Here is a 24,185-nt window from a genome sequence, read left to right on the forward strand (position 1 = left end):
TGGGTAGATTTTTATTAATTGATGTGCATAATAATTTTGTAGGCAAAGTATGAGGAAAATTTTATTAGTTTATTAAAAACCTCTATTAAACAATTGTAGGAAACTCCCAAGTTCTGATAATGTTGAGTGGTGTGGAAATTAAATGTGTTATAAATTTTAAAGGCCCCTGTAGTACACCTGTAAGCAGAATTCAGACTGGTGGGCCCTCCATTTTTAACACCCCCTGTACTTAAGCTTCAGTCTGATTTTTTGCCTTTTCGCCTCTAGTCAGATGACACTAAAAAGGGTAAGGGGGAGAGACCTGAGGCCCATCTGTCTGACATTGAGCTTGGGGTAAGTTTTCGGGTGTGTTTGCGGATTTACCAACCATAGCTTAGTCCAGAATGTCAAGTTGCAACACTTATGAAGTGGGATACATTAACAAGTTAAGGTTTTATTAGCTTACTCGAGTCTGGGGCTCTACTTATGTTTTCTGATCACACATGTCCATTGTCTACCTGTACAGTACTTTGGAAGAACTTGACCAATTTCAATTTAACTCGGCACACATCATTGAGTGATGGGTGTAGTCAAAACAAAGCAAAAATTAGATTTAGTTTAATAATCTTGTGGGAATCAAACTGCTGCTGCTTCCTTCAAGGTCAAATGTCAAGATCAAGCTGAACAGGTCAGCATCCTTGAGTCAATACAAATGCTGTATATCAATCATATGATTAGACTTTGCTCAAGGATATTTTTTTTCTAATTTACAAAATCCATTTATGTTTTTTTTTTTTTTAAACTAGTAATTTTCTGACTATTTGATTTATTTTAGAAATTCATTTCAAAAATTAGGTGCAAGTACCATGGTTATAATTTTCCATACATTGAAAATTTGAAAATAAAATCCTGAAATATAATCCTTACAATGTCAAGGCTTTGTGATATCATTCCTCTACACAAATCCTTGACAAAAGTCACGATTTAAGAGTTGGGCTAGATTAGCTACTACATGTACTTCATTTGTTCCCAGTTTTGGACTGGGAACGATTCAGTAAATGGCTTTTATACTGGGTAAATTTTATAAACAAAATGGAAAGTTTTAGTTGTTGGATGTGTGAGAAATTACCTCTCATAAAGTTTTAGAACCTCTCAATCATGCACAAATACAAGAGATTCTGGGCTATAAGCCACTAGAAAACAACAGATTGTCAAATTATGTATATCATTTGTGTCTTAATAAACTGAACAAAACTAGATCTCGAAAATAAACAAAAACCAAATGAAAATGAAAAAAAGTGAACTTCTCTGCATTTTTTTGAGCTCAGATGTTCTGTGAAAGAGAGATTCTCATTGGTTGGTTAAATTATTACATGTATTACCCATTTATGTCATGTGTAAACACTAGCCCAACTTTTGTCTAGCGACTTTTATCAAGGGTTTGTGTTTAGGAATGATATCACAAACTTTGACATGGTGAGGATGGTGGAATAGAGTAGGGGTGAAACGATACACCTCCTTCACGGTTCGATACGTATTGTATAATTTTGTCTCGGTTCGGTTATTTTCGATACGATACATTTTGATAGAAGGAAACAAATTCTACGTTGTTTTATGCTTTCTTTTTCTAAATCTAGTCACATATTTTACGAATTTTATTTGCAAATTGACTAGAAGAAATTGATTAAAATTATTTGACTGTCAAAAATTATTTTACAAGCTATCAGTCATCAAAAATTTACGTTTTCTATACTTATTTATACTGAGTAACGTGTTATACCTTATGCCAAACCCGACTGAATAACGATCCCGACCGAAAAATGAACCGAACCGAAAATTAGAGATTTTGCACCGTGTACCAAACCGAGAAAAAATACCGCGGTGCATCGATACCGCGGTGAACCGTTTCACTCCTAGAATAGAGTCATTTAATTTATGGCCTGTGAGGCCAGAGAGAGAGATATTTGTAAGTCCTGATTTGCTGTAAGAGTTACCAAGTGAGCCTTGTGGCTTAGAACCCTTTTATTCTGATTTAACTGTCCATAGTTAAATCTTTTTAAGAAGAGAATTATTGAATTACTTACAGCCAACCTTACTTCAATCACAGGTGCATGCTTATGATTTTTTTTTTCATCACTGTCAAAATTCTTGATGCATGGAAATTTATGTTCCTTTGTATATAATGTACTTTATTTGCAACTTGACTTCTTTATAATCTACCAAATAACCTAAGAAAAATGTCTTCTTGCTTTAAGGGAGATATATATATTTATATTCTGTATATATTCGGAAACCATATAGCCTGCTGCTTGCTTATTTCTATACAACAATTGGTAATGTTTACATAAAAAAGTTAGTTAGACTGTGTATTCTGCTTAACTAAAGGTGACGGAGAATTTTGCATGAGAGTATTAATCGGGAGCCTCACTTAAAAAAAAGTCAAATTCTTCAGCATAAATGGTCAACAATATGAAGAATTTTATAGCATTTAGTTGTTCTCCCTTCCTTATATTCCATTATCTATACATACACTGTACCAGTACTTAATATTGTACATGTTGTATGTGTTAACATATAAACAATACTATACTACACTCTGTAAGAGTGCAAGTTTCTAGTATTGTTTTGAGGATGTTTCTAGCAGCTAATATATTACATTTTTTGTATTATTTTTATTGTTTTGAAGTTGCCTTAGAAAGTATTCTTTATTCATCTTGTTCAAAAGGACATAACAAGGACATAACATTGAAAAAAAGATAAACTAGTCCTTTGATTGACATGTCATTGGAGCATGTGAAAAGAGCTTCTTAGTAGACAACAATGTACTCAGACTTGTGTATCGGCAAATTTAGACAAAATTTTGTTTTCAGGTTCATGTAGCCTTTCACATTAATATGCATTTGCTAACTAAATACTTCGTATTGCAATGCACATATAAAGAAATGTCTTATGTAAGGTGTTATGAATGTGTTTTGATATGGAACATCTATTTTTCTAAAATTTTGACAAGTATATTTCAGACTTATTTATGTTTCTACCCTTTGTTTCATCTTTTCTAAAGACACTTACTTCTTAAGTCCTAATCTTCTGGTGAATTTTGTGGTATTCAGGTTAGAGATTCTGGGAAGAATGCAACCATGTCAATTAATGGAGAGGAAGGGGGCGTGGTCAATCACACAGAAGGCGGGGCTGCAGGACATGAGGAGGAGGAAGAAGAAAAGGTGACATTTTCACATTTTATTGTTTTATATGTCAATTATTTAAGAGTCAGTTCCATATCATTATAACAAATTTAAGAACAAGGTCTTGAGGATTTCTTTCATGTAAGAAAAATACAGTTCAGGTCAGCATTGTAGCCTGTGTGCTTTGATTTCAGTTTGAGATGGGAGAGGTCTTTATACACCAGGCCATTCATACAATAGAGTACTGCTTGGGCTGTATCTCACACACTGCCTCCTACCTACGTCTGTGGGCGCTTAGTCTGGCTCATGCTCGTAAGTACTTGTCCTCAGCCTCAGTCCCGCTCATGCTCGTAAGTACTCATCTTCAATCTCAGTCTAGCTCATGCTCCTAAGTATTCATCATCAGTCTCAGTCTGGTTCATGCTCGTAAGTACCCATCTTTTGCCTCAGTCTGGTTCATGCTCGTAAGTACCCATCTTTAGCCTCAGTCTGGCTCATGCTTGTAAGTACCCATCTTTAGCCTCAGTCTGGCTCATGCTCATAAGTTTACATCTTCAGTTTCAGTCTGGCTCGTACTCGTAAGTTTACTCAATGCTACCTTCTTGTCTGCAAACAGGGTAGTTTTTAGGTGTCTTCTCTCATAAATGAAGCTTATACATATCCAATCCTTTAGTTGTTATCTGATTAAATGTTGTTTTTTTACAGAGTTGTCCGAAGTCTTATGGGGGATGTTGTTTCACATCAGTCTCACTATGAAGTTTGAGTACGTGGGAGGGATCATTATTTGGGCGGTGTTTGCAGTTTTTGCTGCCGTGACTGTTGCTGTATTACTGTTGATGGAGGGACTCTCTGCTTTTCTTCACACTCTCCGTCTTCACTGGTAAACTCCATTTAATTATTAATCAATACTTTATCTATTTGTTGACTTACTTTTCCAATTATATTGGAACTTTTCCATTAAATTATGTGTATTGTGAGACAAATCTTCACTCCATGCAGGTATGCCCATTGTTACATGTATTTACCATATTACCATTAACAGTCAACATTATGTTTTGTTCTGTATTTTTTAATAGGGTGGAGTTTAACAGTAAATTCTACATGGGGGAAGGTTATAAGTTTGCTCCCTACAGCTTCAAGCACCTGCTGGATGCTGATTTGGACGATTAACCTGAACCACGTCACATAATTCTGGTGCTCATTGAACAACCAGGACCATGCCTTCTGTAGATTGTTCCTTCTTTATTTTAGAAAAACAAAGGGCTTCCAATTATGTATTAAACAACTGCGGATTTGAAATTACTTGATAATGACATTCTATGGTTAAACCGTTTGATTGGTGCTTAGTGTTGAAGAAATGTTTAACAACAGAGTGAGGTACAAAAAATTGTCACATTTCTGTTTCGCTTTTTACCAATTGACATTAACCATTCTGTGATTATGTATTTGTTGGGAAATTATAAACATTTTTAAATTAGAGGAATTGAGTATTACTTAGGTTGACCAATAAAGCATAATCTGCTGATTTTTGAAACTGAACGTATCAGTATATGTTGATTAATCTTGTTTGTCTCATTAACAGAGTTTTTCTGATGATATCAGTGTTTTCTGGTGATATCAGTGTTTACTGTTGAATGGAATCCTGCTGTTTACTTGTTAAATCTAGGTCAAGGACATTCAAGGCTGATCCTCTGATATACTGAAATGTCTGGACTAAAATTGTTTCTGTGATTATATACTCATCAGTGATATTGATTAAAGAATATTTCCTGCTACATATAGTTTTCCTTTATATTTTCAAAATAATTGCAATTCCATTCTTTTCTGACCAGCTAAATATTGTGCCTCTATTCTATATCTATTTCTTTTTGTACAACACACATTTTAAAGTAGGAAAGGTAGGATAAAATTTCACAAAGGTCAAAATTTAAAACATAATTAGGGCCCCGCTCTGCGGGTGCCCTATAGTGATCAGTCTGTCCATCCGTCCGAGATCTCTTGTCCGGAGCATATCTTCTCTCTCCTTGGCCCAATCTGGCTCATACTTCACCCACAGAGTGTCTGTGGGTAGAGGGTGTGCAGTGACCTTGAACCATGTGTCAAGGTCATAGCAGAATTATATGAAAAATCCTTGTCTGGAGCGTATCTTCTCTCCTCTTGGTCCAATGTGGCTCATACTTCACTCACAGAGTGTCACTGGTCAATGGATGTGCAGTGACCTTGAACAAAGTTTTTAGATCAAGGGTCAAGGTCAAAAATAGCCTCTCTGTTTAAATTCTTGTCCGGAGCATATTTTCTCTCTCCTTGGCCCAGTCTGGCTCATATTTCACCCACAGAGTGTTTTTGGGTAAAGGGTGTGCAGTGACCTTGAACCATGTTTCTAGGTCAAAGGTTAAGGTCATAGCAGAATTATAGGAAAAATCCTTGTCTGGAGCATATCTTCTCTCCCCTTGGTCCAATGTGGCTCATACTTCACTCACATAGTGCCACTGGTCAATGGGTGTGCAGTGACTTTGAACGAAGTTCTAGGTCAAGGTCAAAAATACCTTCTCTGTTTAAAACCTTTGTTCAGTGCATAATTTCTTTCCTTTAATTCCAGTCAGCCTCAAACCTTACCAATTGACTTCGGGTTCGCAACATTTGTGATTTTCTTCCATATTTCTTATAGAGGATATGCAACAATTTTGAATTCATAGAGGATATGCAGCATTCATGAATTTTGTGCCGTTTTTTGATAGAGGGAATGGAGCACTCATGATTTTCGTGCCATTTTTTATTATAAGAAGTATAACATAGAAGCCCTTTAGACTCAAACAACACATCCCTTAATAGTACACAAATGTTCCTCTTCAAAATAAACCCTTTTTAGCTACCTTACATTTTCATGTTCCTTGCTGAAAGTGGGGCCCTTTGAGATGGCTACCATCTCAATGATATCTAGTTGTTAATAATTAAGCACTGAATTCTTATTTTTTAGATGTCGTCCGTCCTATCACAGCATCTGGACTTGCTGACAAATTGAATACCACGGTGTGATAATTTGTTGGCATGGACAGGTGCTGTCATAAGACCGACAACATCCAAAAATAAGAATTCAATGCTTATATTTACATTTTCTAATTTTTTTCTCTTCATAATTGTTAATTTCGTTCATCTTTATAATGAATAAAACACCTTTCAGAAATGGTCCACTTGAAACACATGTAGATATAAGAGCCATTGTGATGTGGAAAGTTGAATAACACAAATGAATATTGAGAGGGGGGAAAATGACTAATTTTAAATGTACAATTGTTACATTTTTACCATAATTTAATAGGATAATTGTTTTTAATTAAATTGAGCCAAAACAATATATGTGTAGTGTTCCAAGAGTATTGAAGGTTTCGCATGTGTTACAGGGTATTGATTGTTGTAGATTTCCATTGGATGTCATAAAGAAAATTACGAGGTACACTGAATATAAATACGAACCAGAAGTCTCTGTCAAGACTGTAGCTCTACTGGTTTGTACTTATAATCAGACTAAACTGTAGGAGGAGTAACCTTTAAAAAGAATTTTACAGAAATTTAAGTTACCATGGCAACATCATTCACCAGAATCAAAAAAACGATAAAGACAATTATGTATCTCAGTGTAGTCTACTTGCATACCATGCTATATTAAAATCAGACCAAAACTTTAGAAGGAGTAGCATTTTGAAAGTATTTCACAGAAATTTCTATTTTTAGTAACCTGGCAACACCGTTCATCAAAATCAAAAACCAATACACAGAATTATGTATCTTAATTTGGTCTACTTGTGTGCCAAATTATATTGAAATTTAACCAAAACTGTAGGAATAGTGTTTTGAATGCATTTCATAGAATTTTTTTTAGTAACCATGGCAACACCATTCACGGAAATCAAAAACCGATACACAGAATTATATACCTTAGTGTAGAATACTTGTGTGCCAAGTTATTTTGAAATCTGACCAAAACTGTAGGAGGAGTAGTGTTTAGAATGTATTGCACAGAAATTTCTATTTTTAGTAACCATGGCAACACTGTTCATCGGAATCAAAAACCCAAATATAGAATTATGTATCTTAGTGTAGTCTACTTGTGTGCCAAGTTATATTGAAATCGGACCAAAACTGTAGGAGGAGTAGCGTTTTGAAAAATTGTTTACAGACAGACGGATGACGGACACCTTATTTATCGCATAAGCTCTACTGGTCTCTGACCAGTAGATCTTAAACTTAATGTGGAGGAAAAACAGACATTACTTGGTCAAAGGTTGAGATGATTAATACATTTACAGTAGGGATGTCAATTTTGCTTTAATAGCCTAGTCAAATAATCTGGGGCTTCATGCTTATGATAGTCGAGTACTCGTTTAAATAATTTTCTCACATCGGTAACTTTGTCCTTTTTAGACTGCTGGTACACTCAATATTTAAATCAATTAAGCTACCATCACAATCAACGAATTTCTAAATACTTAGGACAAGTAAATACTGAGTAGAAAAAAACTGCACTACATGCATTTTAATGCCAAATTAATTTGTTACTACATAATTTATCTAAATGTCCTCAATTAAATATAGGCTTAAGTATTAATCAAACCCCTCAATTATGTATTACATAGGATTAAGTATGTAATCAAACTTTGTTGAAAAAAAATTAATCTGCAACATCAGAGGAGGGTATAAACCATGACATCAGCTGAAGAAAAATAATATCTCAATTTTTTTAAACTTTCATTTGGAATTACAATTATAAAGCATAACTGAGTAAAAAAAAATTAGTCAATGGAGAATGTCTCGAGAAAAATTAGTTTTACCAGTAGATAATTTGGTTATTGACCATACAGACATACAGTCTAATATATATACAAGTATTACATCTATTTGAACGAGATCAATGCTGGCCTAATCCCAATCACAAATACTTGATGGTACATATATATGTACATTATCTAAGTGACGTTTTCTCCCTCCCTTGACTTTACGAGGAAACTTGTGTCTGAGATATACATTGTATCTGTATCTACATGAAGTTAAGTGGTCCATTGAAGAGAGTTTGATATCTAGCACTTTGCCTAGCCACACTGATATCAAGATATCAACAGCAGTCCAAATACTTTGTATTGGCGTCTCTTGAACAAAGAGTAAAGATTATATACTGATATGACTACTACCTATTTAGGTGATGCAGTGCTGGTACATACATTTTTATTTAAATTAAATTAAATTAAAAAAAATAATTTACATATGGAAAATATGAGTCTAATACATCATCTGAAACGAAACATAATATTAAGTACATCTTTGAATGCTGGTTGGGACTGAAGACTTTGTCTGGAGATAAAAGCAAAAGTAGTCCAGAAGGTGAGTTACATGCTTTCTATAGGTAACCTTATAAATTGATCCAGAGTCAAACTGAAGTATGGAACTGATTATGACAAGTTATGGGAAACTAATGATTGTCAAGCTGTCCACATACATGCCTGAGTAGTGTAATATACTCCAGAAAAAAACTATGAAACTAAATGAGTGAGTTTGGAAAAGAAAAAATTTAACCACAGTCACGCATTTTAACACACATACCATTTCCCATTTCTAACGCAAAATAACGCATATACCGTTTCCCCGCAATCACAAATTTTTCACGCACTTTCAAAAGTAAATTTAATCTTCAATTGAATTGAATGCCAATTCCTTTCTATTTTATACTTCCTGAAATATCATTAAATAAGAAAAGTTATAATCTTATTAAAATATTACGTCATAATTATTTACTCTAAACTTTAGAGAAACTTGTACCGCTCTATAAAGTGCTTGCGGGGAAAAGGTAATTCATTTTTCTGTGACGTGAACATTAAGTGTATGTTGCGTCACAGTTCAGTAAGTTGTAAAGAGTTAGAGTTGACGACAACAAATGACACGACAAACTTAGATCAGAAAAACTACTTCGATATATAACCATGGTAACATGCATCTGATTCTATTCATCATATCAGTTAACTAGGAATATTGACAGTTTACCAAAAGGAAACTGAACCTTTAATAAAAACTTGTACAATACAATGCATAACTTGGAACAGATTCATATAACCACTTATCATATATTTTTATATGCTCTATATTTGGTCATGTATTGTTCTTTTTTTTTTTAAATATTCAGAAACCAAAATCTAATGTAAGTATATTGTCTTTAAAGAATCCCATATAATAGAACTAAAGTTTTGTGTCCACACCACATAACTTTATATCACAAAAACATGATTCCATGTCATGATAAATTTGTTTGCTGATAATTAATAGCACTTTATGAATCAAAATGGAGCTGTTTTGAACACAGTCCTTTAAGTCAATTTAACAAGCACTGATTGATCTGTAACAATGAGGGAATTCTCGCATTTCTGAGGAGAATCACACTGGATTTAACACTACATGCAGGCTTTGATGTCCAACACTGGCCTGCCCATTCCCCCCAGAGAGAGGTCTTTATCACAGATATAGACACCATTAGCTGTGCGATCAGTTCCGGGCCGAGGAAACTGTCCCAGGGGCAATGGACATCTCCCCTCCTTGGCCTCCATCTCGGGGTGGACTCTGCAAATAGACAACTCTTCATCAAATGACTCTTCAATAAATGACTCTTCAAAATCCAAATGATACAATACTGTACAGCAGGTTAAAATGGTGGTCGGAAAAGATCACTGTTTTCTCAATTTGCAGCAAATAGCATTTATCTTAATTTGTGGAAAGGAAAAACTAGACAGAAACCTTTTTCAGCATCGCACTTGTATTTTGCATGCATAAAATGTACCCCCGATAAATGCTGACTTTCAAAGAGAAACAAGCTTAGTGGCTTGTGTATGCAATTGAAAAAACTTTCCAGACAAATTAATGGAAATTATCCAATGATCTCTCTCAGCTGTGGGGTTTACATTAGAGACACATACTGTACGTGTACATAAACTGGCATATTCAAAATTTAGCGCAATCACTGGGTATGGAGTTGTTGGCGAAATCATGAATTAGCGCTATATATGTCTGTGTCGTATATTGTATTTATAAGCAGTATTCATGAATTAGTGCATCGTTGTCTGCGCCAAAGCCGCTCAAATATGAAGCCTGGTTTTTTAAGTACACATACAGTATAAGATCAGTCATGAGAGTGCACTGCAAATATGTTCTGTCAATTCATTTCATGATATTTGAATTAATGTTCATTGTCTCTTCTCAATAATAGTAATCACTGAATGATACACACAGATGAAATAGAGGTTTATGTATCAATTAAGCTCAACCCTCTCTCCCCCCCCCCCCCCCCCCCTTTCCGTTAGTGATCAATCTGGACACTTGCAATCTTGAAACATACAATAGGGGATTCAGAAGATCTAATTTTAAATAGATTTACATAATTATGAAGACAACACTGCTATAATAATTGTTGCTTTTATGTTTGAACAGAAACACATATAGAGTTCACTTATCTACATGTATTTACAGATAAAAGTATAATATTTATTTTATCCTTATAAATTTTTTTAAAAAGAATTATTCACCGTATTTTGAATTTGCAAAGTTTTTTCCACGCATATAGCAAATATTAACTCTGTGAGTTAATTTCCTTCTGTGCAGCATCACAGCAGATCAATATCTCATGATACATTTTACTTTCACTTACTTTTACATGGATTTGATTTCGTAGCATGGCAGATCTCAATATCAAAGCCTGTGAAATAAAAATTTTAGAAGATAAATATTTTTTATAAAATACTGCACATAAATATTTTTAAAAAACATAAATACAATTTAAAACAACCTATCTGAATCTATCATGTTCAAGATTGTAAAACCTATAAGCGTACCTTTGTGCGTCGCTGATACTCTTTGCCCATGGCAAATGACTTCTCAAATGTGGAGCTTCTCTGGTCTGTGTCTTTTGCATATAAAATCTATAAAAAAAATGCCAAAGTGAATACAGGCTCATTATTTCAATAAACTTGTGGTTCTAGACTTTTATTTTATCAAAATATTAATCAAAATTCTGTTTAACACAATCCCAGTGTCCAAAACAGTATTACCAACAAGGATACACACAAATGAATTATGCAAGTAAATAATAATAAACAATTTATAATCAGGGTTTATAGCTGGTATGTTAACTGGTTCCCTGACCTTGTTGTGGGAGTCAATTCGGGCATTGATTTGTCCATCCAGAATTAGCTGCATGATCTCGTCCTCCAAAGCTGGGACTGTCGTGTTGAAAGCTTCAGCCATTTTCCTCATGTCAGCGGATAAATATGGACTAAAGTACTGAAATCGGTAAACATCATCTGGTCATTTCTTCTTATTATCCTGTATGTTACGTATTTACGCTAGAACAAGGCTTCATATATTTGTGATTTTCAATCAATAGACAGGCATTTCTCATTGAACTGGGTCTGAAGAAACATCAGAGGTAAAAACAACTTTAATGATGAAATTCAACATTTTATGTGTGTTCCCAAGTAGATTAAAAAATTATTTAAGCTAGTATGAATTTTACATAAACAATGCATATCAGAACATTTTTTCAGTGTTATATGAAGAGTGTAACACAGATAAAAAAATCATCTCCTTACCTGACATAATGCTCTATTTCTAATTTGTGTATACAGGACTTACCTGACATCATGCTCTATTTCTAATTTGTGTATACAAGACTTATCTGACATCATGCTCTATTTCTAATTTGTGAATACAGGACTTACCTGACATCATGCTCTATTTCTAATTTGTGTATACAAGACTTACCTGACATAATGCTCTATTTCTAATTTGTGTATACAAGACTTACCTGACATAATGCTCCATTTCTAATTTGTGTATACAGGACTTACCTGACATAATGCTCTATTTCTAATTTGTGTATACAGGACATTAACATGTGGAGCTAAATACATATCCAGTAGTAGGTTATCCTATAAAGCAAAAAGTCAAGCATAGGTCAGGGGGGAAATTCCAAAGTATCAAAATTCCCAAAATACTTAACATATCTTAAAATTGATATTATACATGTATTATGCTTATCAACATTCCTCATTTCTTGGAACAGATTCACTACTAATTAATAAATATAAACTAAGTATTACCTTAATTTCTCCTAAAAGTTTCAAACAAGATGCATACTTTGATTCATAAAACTTGTGGATTATGTCTCGAAGCTGAGGTTCTAATTCTAGGAATAATTTAAAGGAGCTGCAAATGAATAAAGGATATGCAATGAGTCTAGAATTTACATAGCATACAAATAATGTGATGTATACAGTAAAATTTGCTAAGTGAAACATGAAGATAGCAAATTCACAAATAAAGCAAAGTTTTTTGCAATTCCCAGTGTAATTATTTACAATTCCTTGCAAAATTTTTCCGATGTAAGGAACTCGAATATAGTGAACTTACAGTTAAAGCGAACTGATTTTGTGTCCCCTAGAAGTATAAAATGGCTTTAAATAAAATTGGAAATCCCAAAGCCGTCTTCATCCGAAAACTTCTGAACTCCAGAGTAAATTTTGTATTCTATACTTGGTACTGTAGATTTCTTATTTTACATGAGTACTTAATATGGCCCTTAGACAAATCCTAAGAACAATAATTCACGAGTGGACAGTTGATCAAGAGATTTTACATGGATTTCGGCACCATAAAAATAAAAGCGAGTAATTTTACTTTGCTATAGATGCTTCTCTCGTAATTGCGCAATAATTAATTCCTCACATATATTTAGAAATCTACAATAGTCATACTTAAATGAAAAAATCTATAATGGGAATTCACTATGTATGCTTTAAGGAATTCGTTATACAGATATAACAAATCATTGATATAGCGAAGTAAATTCTCAGGTCTCCAGAACTTCGCTGCAAACGAGTTTTACTGTATTTCCTGTTACCATAATGTTTATCATTCACATAAGGATTTCTCTGTACATTTACATAAAACTTCCATGTTCAGTTATTGATAAATTCCTACCTGCTAGATATAACATTTTTCTGTAGTTCCTGTCTATCAAATGATGCCAAAGCACATAAAGCACCATATGTAGCAACATTACAGGGGGATAACAGCTGAAACAGATAGAATCTTACATATTAAACAATTATAAATATTTATACATGTATATTGTAATATTGTATATTTTAACAAGGTTTTTACATGAGAACTTTGTTTTATGACTGGATAAAATTTTACTGTCTGCCTTATTGTACATTGACTTTAGAATCAAACAAAGGGGATAAAATGTACCTTTCAACTTAGTGAAAGAAGTTATATCAACCTTAACTTTAACATCAAAATGATATAAAATCTGTCTATCATCCACAATATCTTACTTCTGGAAAGTCACAGTAGTCAAAGTTTGCTTGTAGGAAATATTTGGCAGCAGATTTATACTTCTTTGTGGCTAAGTCCGCTAATCCTGCAGCACATTTTAACTTTGTCAAAACAGTCTGTCCAGCATCCTTCCCATGCTGCTGAAAATGTTCACTGATAATCAGCAAGATGCAGGGTAAAGAACAAATTCTCTCACCATTATGAACTCAGAATCTGCATGTTATTCTAGTATATAATATTCCAGTGTATTCAACATCAAGTGGACATGTAGTTCACAGTGCTTTCAATAGGGGGCAGCAGGAGGCGATTTATGACCATTTCAATGATCGGAATTTGCTGCTATAAATTTCATAATTAGCAAACTATTGGAAATAATTCTAAAATGGCCTCTTCAAACAGAAAAATTCACCTCTTATCTTTAAAATTATTGCAAGCTCTCAGTTCATATTAAATAATCTAATCATGAATTTGCGATGGCTATTTACACTAACCATTCATGGCAAAAAAAAGTATTTGCCACATTGTAGCCAGTGCAAAAGGTGCTTAAATATGAATATTACAAATACATATACATACATAAGTACATTAACAGTATTTTTCCATGTTTTCTGAGTCTCAAAACTGCATAAAATTATAATAAAAAATAAAACCCAGAGCAATTAAACTGAAAATATGAATGTGATAGATACTAACCTCTGCCATTTCTGGTGTGCTTTCTGCTTTGTTGACATAACTCTGAACATGTGACCAATTTTGTAAATATACACTAACCTGTTCAATATAAAGTCATTTTTATCAATACAGGTGTTATCTTTTTCATTGAGAACTACATGTATTAGTATCTGAGAGCAGAAATAAGAAGTTACGTGATTTTTTATAACTGATTATTTTACATATCTGAGAGCATGGATTAAGCATCTTTTTACAACTGATTACCAAATGTCAGGAAGCATCTCCTGATTAAAGACTACCTTTATGACATTAAGACACATGTTAACCACATGTTTTGGACTTGTACAGTAATCCCTTGCTCTTGAGTAGCACTTTAATGCATTGCTTAGGTCTCCATAATCTAAGTAGTGATCTCCCAAATCATCATGGCCTCGCCTGTAAAGACATTTTTGATGCTCTTTCAAACTTTCAGCAATGAGTTTTGTCAAAATTCCCATGAAATATAAACTATGGGACATAAAATGATGTTATTATCTGAATCTATACTACATGTATATATAGCTAGATACCTCTGATAGATTTTATGAATTACCGCTTTTTGAGGCTTGACCAATTCCATACCTGAGAGGCATGATTTCAAACTTGAATTAACTTTAATCTACTCTATTAGAAAGTTTTCCATTTTCTTTTCTGGACCTGAGGTTCTTGAGATTGAGATTTTTAAATGATGCATCCATTTTCACTTTTTCTTTATGAACTCCCCTTAAAAAAAGTGCATCCCTTTAATTGAATAAATCGGCATTCCCTTCACCCAACTTAAAGTTAAATTGGCTGAAATTTGCCTAGTGCTGGATTTCAAAAAAACAGTTTAAAATCTAAATATAAATTACAAATATATTTACATACAATGCACTTATTTTGAACAAATCAAGCAGATTTAAACATAAGCAAAACACCCAAATATTTATTCATAAAAGGAGCCAGAGAACTATTCCAAAACATTAAATGGGGTTATAAATTCAAAATCTTCATTCATCTAGACTAACCTTATACTCTCCTTTATGGAGTTACTTTTATAATTTTTTAGGTCTGTATCCAGCTTTTCCAGTTTGAGGGCTGCTTTCTTGGATGTGGTCTCTATCCACTGTGTGTCTAGATTTGGAACATTATGAATGGCTCCAGCAACAGCATCCGGAAGACTGGAGGACCTAAACACAGCAACAAAAGTCTGTCAACAGTCAACATAACTATGAACAAAAGTCAAGAACATTGATATTCTTTCAAAATGCATGACACATATGACAACAAATACTTAGATCTAGAACTTTTACAAAGAATTGTTCACAAAGAAAGTACTAACGATGTGACTGCCTCCTGAAGTTTACGGTGGATCTGTTGATACAAACTTGTGTTGTAAGTGTTCATAACATACGCCAAAGCCATCCTAAGAGCCTCTACTCTAAGCATTGGACAATGATCCGCAATAAATAAGAGTCTGTTCAATTTGGCTAGACCACTGTATTGGGCTGCATACTGTTCTAAATCCTATAGATAACAGGTTATTATAATTAGCAAGACAAATAGATCTATTTAATCAATTTATGACAATCATGCCTAAAAAATAATTTAATTTTTTTTTTCAACGAAGACCTTCCTGACAAAAATTTTCATGTTATTCCATCACAATGAATGTAAGAAGATACCAGTGTCGTATTCTCCACCACATATCGATCCTCCTCCACATTGTCATTTTCTTCTGGTTGAGCATCAACCTGCATGGGCTCTATGCCAACCTATAAATAAAGCAAAAATTATTATATTCATCAAAATTACAAATTCAACAGAGGAAATATTTTTTTTTATTATATTCCCGAGGAAATTCGGGCGGCAATGCTTGTCGTCAGTTTGTCACTACTTATCATCTCCATAATCAAACACTGTCGGTAGGAAAGGTCATTATATGTCTGTTACAATAAATTCTCCAATATAAGTATGTTTTTATCATCTAGTTTTCGAAAGAAAGTGATGTACAGCATTTTAATCCGCCATCTTCAGCTTGTCAAATCCGAGAAAATTTTCAGTGACAACATATTAAAGTCATGAATGCGTTCTGAATGCATCTGTTCCTTAGCATAAATGATGATTTAGTGATAAGTAATTTTCTACAGCCGTCTGAATAGACATAAAACACTGAATTACCTGTAAAAATCCTGGTTGAATCGGCAACGGCATTTTCCCCGGAACTGATTATCTTCAACAGAGGGCATGCGTAAAATTCTAATTTTAAAAGTTAACTCGAAAGATTGTTCCGAAATAAACTAGAGCACGGGGGAGATCTCAAAACCTTCAATTTAATTATCTTGTCATATGCCATGCTTGTATGTAGGTCCCTGGTCATATGGAATAAAATTGATAATGAAGTTAGCTACTTCTTAGAGAAATTTCATATATGAAATGAACAAATAAATGAAATAAACGTGTACTTCTATTATACCGTACAAGCACAGGGGCTCGTCACGACTTATTTGTCTTCTTTACTATGTGTATTTTTGAGTAAAGGGGTGGTCAAATTTAAAGAAGACAAATAAGTCGTGACGATCCCCTTGTGGTACAAGGCCATTCTCTAACGATAAACGTAAGAAAAAGTACAATCTACTTGCACAGAAGGACATATGGATGTGATTGACGGAAAAATAAGCAGTTTTATTCAAAATATGTTAAAATGGCGGGAAAAGGTGAACTTTATGATGTCATATTTCTAAATTACTGGCATTTTGATCAAATTGAAAATTACAAATAAAGGTCACGTGTATAGCTGTGCAAAGTAAAACCATATATAAAGTGAAATTAAGATATTCATTTTAAAGGGTCATTTGAGACACTTATCATACATTGATCCAAACTCTTACATACTTTTTAATTAAAAGGTGGGAGGGAGGCTATCGATCCGCACTTCAGGCACCTGTGACTGTAGTTGGAGTGGGTATCACTGGGTTGACCCCCCCCCCCCCTCGGGATTTTCAGAGTTATTAAATTTTAATGGCAAAGTTTTTTTCTGAGTAAAGTCTGAGTATAGTTTTTGCTATAGAAAATTTTCCGTTAGATGCTGGTTGCCCCCCCCCCCCCCCCCCCAACTTTTTCATGTTGAAAGGTCGAGCACAGATAAAGTCAAGGATTTGGACAGTAAATTAGTTTTTTTTTTTTTTTGCTTGTCAGATTTTTGGGGAATTTGCCCCCCCCCTTTTGAAACCGTTGCTTCGGGCCTGAAAACCGACCCTAAGTTTAGTGAGAAGAGACATATACATCTGTATGAAGTTAAACGCCCTGTCCTTGAGAAGTGCTTAACCCTACTCTCACGTACCTTCACCGCCCCCCCCCTCGCACACACACACACACCCTCCCTCACACACACACCCACACACACAAACACACACACAATAGTTAGGTTTTTCACACTTGGGCAAGTTTACCTCTCTTTTTATATTGCTTGCCAAAAAAAAAATTTGGATTTTTATGCTTTAGAAGGGGGGGGGTTTCTTGGATCAACCCATGAGTCTCTCTAAAACGTTATCTTAAAATTGAAATAAAGGATGTATTCATTCAGTAATGTGAAAATTACAAATTACACCTCTCCATTTCTAATTACCACATGCATCGCCCCGCCCAAAATATGTACTATGGTTGAAGTTTTCATCATACAATGAAATGAGCTAGCATAGCATGGCATACAAACACAGCTAGACATAATTAAAGCCAATTCTTTCTTAGCTCGTATGAGGAATCACCGTTATAACAGCTAATCAATAATGAAACATTAAAGCCCAATGATTTCTCAAATAATGGTCTCCAAATTAACAAATTGATTACGTTTGTAAATGATTACAATTTTCAATAAACCATAATAATAAAGTTTACCTGAAATGCAGAATATTGCAGATAGATTAAAAATTTACAAATAGTCCGCAAGAATTAATGCAAAATTGATCAATATCTTAATCATAATACTAGCATATCTGGTAAAAAAAAAAATAACTTCATGAAAAAACAATTAAAAAAAAACTACATGTTTGTTACAAGTCGAGATCCCAAAACGTTTTCATGTTAGACTTCAAATGATTTTTCACATTTTCAAGTGTGTTTAAACAGTCACAGACTGGGAAAATTCTGATATACGTAATAAAGGAGAGAGAAAGCATTGGACACTGGTGAGGGAATTATTCGTGAGGACACCAATAGCAGAAGTTCATTCTTTGTAAATCAATATAATTCTTAAAAAGTACTTCAGGCATGATCGGCCACCAAAACTTCGGCAGACAATCTGAATAAGATTTAAGTCCACTATAAAAGTAATGGAAATCCAAGATCTATTCAAAGTATTTTAACAATATTTTGTCAACACACAATGAAAGCGTAAAATAGACACTCATCTATAGTTCTAATTCAAAGGATCACCAAACAAGATAGTGTTGAATTTTTTTTTATGAAAGTTTTATACAGATAACTGATTCTCGGGTTAAAGATTTTTAGAATGAAACTAGAGTATTTTAAAGAAGGAATACATCCATAAGCAATATCTAAATGCATGAAACCGGGGGGGGGGGGGGACTATAGGTTTCCTCCGTGTCTGTCAGTCCGTCTGTCCCTCTGTCCCACTTGGTTTTCCTCACTTTTTTCCTAAACGTCTGCAGAAATTGAGCTGATTTTTGGTATGTGAGTGTATCTTGATGAGTTACAGATCAAGTTTGCATTTCGTTCCGCTTCATTGATTTTTGACGGAATTGCGACCTTTTCCATTTTTAAGGGTTTTCCGAAATTTTTTCTATCTAAATGCTTGCAGATACTGAGCTGATTTTTGGTATGTAACTTTACCTTGATTAGTTATAGGTTAAAGTTACATAGTGAGTCAATATCATGTGTTTCTTTTAAGATAATTTTATAATAAAGCTAAAGATATATGAGAAATATGAATAAGGCGAAGTTTTGAGATCTCAACTGCAAACTGTAAGTGCCGGAAAAAGAAAAGTTGTATCTATGGCGTGGTTGTTATCGTCAATGTCTACAATGTCAAGGTCATGTGTCTCATTTTTAGCGTGAAACTTGTAAAAAAAACACATTGCAATCAAAAGTGATAAATAAGTTATGATCATCTATTTTGAAGATTATATCAAAATCGTGGGTCATCCGTCATTTATAGCTATTGAATTGACACCATGGTAACTTCTTTAACTTTTCTGCGCATGCGTACCTTAAAGAGGAAGAAGTGGAGCAATATTTTCGTGTTGGGGCAAACTAAAATTATTTTTACTTATATTTTTCTCCATAAAAGTAGACTTTTTAGGTTCTGAAACCTGTAATTTTCTGAAACCTAATACTTTCAAGAATTGGATAAAATTTGCATGCGTCTTGCAAAAATTCTACTTGAGTCAATTTTCCCGTTTTTCCGTCACGGTGTCTCTTTAAGTTTGCATTTCGTTCCGCTTCAATGATTTTTGACGGAATTATGGCATTTTCAATTTTCAACGGGAACCAGCTCCCAAGACCATAAACTGAGAACAGACTTAAGTCAAAATTTCAGACCAATATAACTTTTGAAATAATTTTGATAATGAAACAAAATTTTTATCTTATATTTGAATTTAAATGTTATATAAAATTGCAAATTTTGAAGCAAATACGTTAAATAAAACTCAAGATATTAAAAATCAAAATTTTGTCTTAAGTCTATTCTCAGTTTATGGTCTTGGGGTCAGATTACACTTGCCGGTATGGGACTAGTATTGCTAATGCAATACTATCAGAATAAACTTGTTATAACTTGATTTCACCTGTTATGTAGAATTAAAAGGAAAAGCCGAAGTTTATTTGAATATTAGTTTACCCTTGAACTGAAAGGAAGTTCAGAGACCAAGGTCAATGTCGCATTGACGGCCAATAATTTCTACAGAAATTATAAACAAATGATGTCAATGACAACAAGCATATTCTGAGAGTATTGCATTAGCAATAATAATCCCCTACGGCATGTGTAATCTGGTTAGTTTTTTTTTTACTAAGGTGAGTTTGAGAAAGAAGATATCAGACCCGTAGGAAGCAATTTCAGTTTGGGGGGGGGGGGGGGGCACAGCCATACATTTTCATTTGGAGGGGCACTATCAACTACCAAAAATTCTTGACAAGCAAAATTAAAAAAAAAAAAAAAAAAGGTCATTAGACGTCTTTATTGAGGGGGCACAAGCATATGGTAGCTATGTTTTCTATAGTAATCTATATATCGGCAAAATTACTGGGGGGGGGGGGGGCACGCCCCCCCGTGCCCCCCCCCCGGTTCCTACGGCCATGGATATATATAGTGTGACAGACGGACGGACCAGGATAACAAACCCGGTCTTTCTTTAGAAATTAAAATGTGGGTATAATTAGCCCGCTATATATCTCCAAACATTACTTTTGAAATGCACATACTTAAATTCCAAAAACAAGGTTAAGTTCAAGGTCACAAGGTTAATAAGGCTAGTACTTTATGATATAAATATGAAATCCTGACTTTTACAGAAGGTATACAGCAAAATTGATAAATCTTTGAAGTCAGAGGTCAAGTTCACAGTTATAAGGTTCGTATATTGATGTGATGAATATCATCTTCTGGTTTATCAGATTTACAGAGCATTGTTAATTGAGAGTTCAATCAATATATCAAAAGTTCAAGGATACTAAATCAGAGAGGCCTGTAGTTAAAGGAAGGGCTCATAACAAGCAATACATATTAAATATCTCTAAGTCATAACAAGACCATTCAAAGAAAATAAAACTATTCTTTGAAATAGGCCAAAAATCAAGTTCAAGGTCACAAGTTCAATAATCATGACTTTTTTAGGCATTATTTGCATATGTTTAACATCATAGTTCATCCCTCATATTAAAAAAAATTACAATCTATCTCTGTTCATTTAAAATCATACCGTATCTGAAAAGAATGTCAAAAGTTAAGTTCAAGGTCACGAGGTTAGAAAGCCTGGTGTTTTCCAAAGGCTTTATGCCAAGCAATAAAGATATATATACGAAATATTAGATTCTCACCTCTTACAATTCACAAGATATATACGTCGTACGCGTGGCGCAGTGGTTAGAGCGTTTGAACTAGAGTAGCAGTGTAAGGAGTTGATCCTTCCGTCGCGGGTTCGAATTCACTGAGGGATGTACGTGGAGACCGGTCCTTCGGATGAGACCGTATAAACCGAGGTCCCGTGTCGCAGTAGCTGTTGGCACGAAAAAGATCCCTCACTGCTTAATGGCCCTGAGCGCCGGGTATATAGGTATACATTTGCAGCCCTCCATCGGCAAGTGGTAACATCTCCATAAGAGTGAAAAATTCTCGAGGGACGTTAAACAACAAATAAACAAACAAGCAAACACAAGATATACACTGAGACCGATCATGGTAGCCTCGTAATAGAGCGTTTTCTTCGTGATCAGGAGGCCCGCGCCGCGACAAACCTAAACATAGGAAGTGGCTGTTCCTTTGCCATGCGCTCGGCAAGTGAAAGTCACGCGGGTCTTTCGGATGAGATCTTAAAAACCAAGGTCCCATTTCACGGTTGGCGTTGGCACGATAAAGAACCCTCACTGCTCAATGACCCTGAGTGCTGAGTATATAGGTCTAAATTTGAAGCCATTCACCGACATACGGTGACGTCTCTATATGAATGAAAAATTCTCGAATGGTACGTTAAACAACATACAATCAATCACTGTGACGAACAAACACACAGACAAATATCCAAAATGCATGATTCCCAGATAATTCTCTGCTTTGCATGTGACACAGAGGGTCAGAGGTATTCCATAGGACTTTATATATTTTTTAAGCTTATCAACTTTGCGACATCTTACTGGCCATGGTGCCACATATATATTGAATATTGGCCAAAGGAAATATATTTGGCCCCAAATGAACCTCCAACACTTTTAAGCACCAACATATCGATTATCGACAGCAGAGAATTTGTCTGGTACTATGTTTGCTAAATATGCAGAATTTTATTATTGTTTATTAATGCAACAGATTTTTTTAAACTTAAGGTAATTAGAAAGGAATACTAATTTAGTGATCTTTAGGAAATTATAGTATGTCCAGAAACAATGTCATATTTCCCGTCTCAATTGGTCGATATACCCGACTACACCTCAGCTCTATACCACGAATCTCAGCACTTTTAAGCATATTGATAAAAAATTATTAAAACGAATTAAATCAAGTTGAATACAATTTTTCAGTTTGGAAATTTGGAATAGGAAAGTTTGGCTTCCTCCAGTTGTTGTTTGGTGTCCAATACTTTCACTGTCACTTTCGGAATAGTCATTTCATTCCGGTTGATCTGCACACTTTTTAATGTCACGTGATCTTTTGGCGGTATTTTGGAGTCAGAATGACAATGGCGGTGGGGTGACGGAATATATGACGTGTTTGTTACGCCAAACGTGGGGCTATTGGGCGGACAAGGAGTAGGTCCGCGTTCAGTTCGAGAAACAAGATCACACATCGGACAGTCAACGCATGTATGTGATGGTACAATGATAGGATTTAGCTTAGGGAAACTCGGCGGCGGCGTGTAGCGTTGCAATGGTTTACTTTTAGTATAATGAATATTGACCCACTTTTGAACATCATTTGTAGACTTTTTATTGTCTTTTGATTGCTTTTTACTCAACGTGTGGTTCCGTCCTTTATGTTTCATCCTCCGAAAATCTTCGTAACTTGGCCAACCAATTTTCATTTGATCCTGTTGTTGTGCAGTGGGTCCTGTGTGGCGGTATGGATCAGAGAGACTGCCGTTCCCCCGCGATTTCCGCCTTTGCACCGCGGTGATTGTGGTTCTTGTCTCGCTAGGTGCTACACGTGAAGTCTCGGACCGATTTTCTGCCTCCACTTGGTCAATCAAAGATTCCTCTAATGAAGAATTTAGATCCAGTGTTTCAAAATGAACGTCCATCCTGTCTGTATCATCACTGTTTCCTTCGCTGCTTCGACGATGTCCATGTGCTGAGTTACATGTATGGCAGTCCATGATCACTGGTACATTGCGGGTCTTCCGTGGGGTGGATAAAAAGGTATGGTCAGTCTGAATGAGAGGTCGTGGTGTAGCAGTGTCCAGTAATGGGATGTCGTTCTCCCTTCCCGGTGTCACAAAATTGTAGCTTTTTATACTGGCAGACTTGACTCTTGACGAGTTTTTGGCTTGTCGTCTGCCTTTGTCGATCATCATCTTCAGTGACTGCCGCGTGTTTTCTACCGCCCGATTATCCTCGTCGTTCCCCACGTACGTCTCCACGTTAATCCGAAACATCGGTAGGTACACTACTCGTTTGTTGTAAAGTTTTGCTGGTTTTACAGGTTCATTGTTCCTTGAAGCAGCAATTTTATAGCGACTTTCAAACACTTTACTCCTAGTTCGTTGCATTTTGGGGAGGAATTGATCCTCCCTGACGGATACACTGTCCTCCTGTTGATCGGCGGAAATGTCCGCCTGCCTTGTGTCCGGATCGTCTAATGGCGAGGTATACGTTGGCTTGTCTTGGTGGACGAAGCCGTTATCGACTGATATTTCAAGGGATTTCTGAGGAATTTCATTCCTGTCAGAAGTAAAATTAGGAACTTTTGCTCGTCTTATGCTCCCTAGAGGGCGAACGATTTTCATCAGACTTCCCACGTCAGGTTTTCCTAACACAGAATATAGGGGTTTAGCCTGTATTGACATTTTATAATGATCAATTGGCATATTGAATTCTGATTTCGATCGTAAATCTATTATCTTCCAATCGCCTTCACTTTTTAAACGAAAGTCATTTCCAGGTGTGTTTTAACTCTTTGTGAGATTTTTATCTCATAAATAACGTCGACATCTCTGAGACTCGACAAGCCATCAAAAACTGCTTAACTGGACTGACGTAATTCACAGCGAAAGAACTCATGGCAATAAA

The 24,185-nt window shown here is 35.0% G+C and overlaps 2 protein-coding genes across 7 annotated transcripts in view; one reads left to right on the forward strand and one right to left on the reverse strand.

Annotated features, from left to right (window-relative positions):
- The window catches only part of LOC133199592 (V-type proton ATPase 116 kDa subunit a 1-like), a 30,212-nt gene extending 25,276 nt beyond the window's left edge, over positions 1–4,936 (forward strand). For 3 of the 5 annotated variants that reach the window (XM_061335422.1, XM_061335423.1, XM_061335427.1), the window contains 5 exons: positions 268–333; positions 3,090–3,200; positions 3,356–3,473; positions 3,867–4,041; positions 4,238–4,936. In XM_061335422.1, the coding sequence (XP_061191406.1) occupies positions 268–333; positions 3,090–3,200; positions 3,356–3,473; positions 3,867–4,041; positions 4,238–4,331 (564 nt within the window). In that variant the 3' untranslated portion in view covers positions 4,332–4,936. The remainder of the gene's footprint in view (positions 1–267; positions 334–3,089; positions 3,201–3,355; positions 3,474–3,866; positions 4,042–4,237) is intronic. The other 2 variants (XM_061335424.1, XM_061335425.1) reach the window with 1 other exon arrangement.
- Positions 4,937–9,169: 4,233 nt separating this feature from the next.
- Positions 9,170–16,483, reverse strand: LOC133199594 (COP9 signalosome complex subunit 1-like). 2 transcript variants are annotated; one of them, XM_061335430.1, is made up of 14 exons: positions 16,407–16,483; positions 15,911–16,000; positions 15,568–15,752; positions 15,254–15,415; positions 14,507–14,642; positions 14,229–14,306; positions 13,535–13,672; positions 13,176–13,270; positions 12,296–12,401; positions 12,044–12,124; positions 11,340–11,477; positions 11,030–11,116; positions 10,846–10,893; positions 9,170–9,764 (listed from the first exon to the last, which is right to left on the reverse strand). In XM_061335430.1, exons 1-14 carry the CDS (start codon positions 16,437–16,439, stop codon positions 9,690–9,692), a joined length of 1,452 nt encoding a protein of 483 aa, XP_061191414.1. In that variant the 5' UTR covers positions 16,440–16,483; the 3' UTR covers positions 9,170–9,689. The 2 variants fall into 2 exon arrangements, with proteins under 2 accessions (XP_061191414.1, XP_061191413.1); XM_061335429.1 differs by having other exon boundaries at positions 13,535–13,675.
- Between the last annotated feature and the right edge of the window lie 7,702 nt (positions 16,484–24,185).

This window comes from Saccostrea echinata, unplaced genomic scaffold, assembly GCF_033153115.1.
Source record: "Saccostrea echinata isolate AGI-Se365-2 ecotype Australia unplaced genomic scaffold, CSIRO_AGI_Sech_v1 ptg000034l, whole genome shotgun sequence".
Taxonomy (NCBI): Eukaryota; Metazoa; Mollusca; class Bivalvia; order Ostreida; family Ostreidae; genus Saccostrea; species Saccostrea echinata.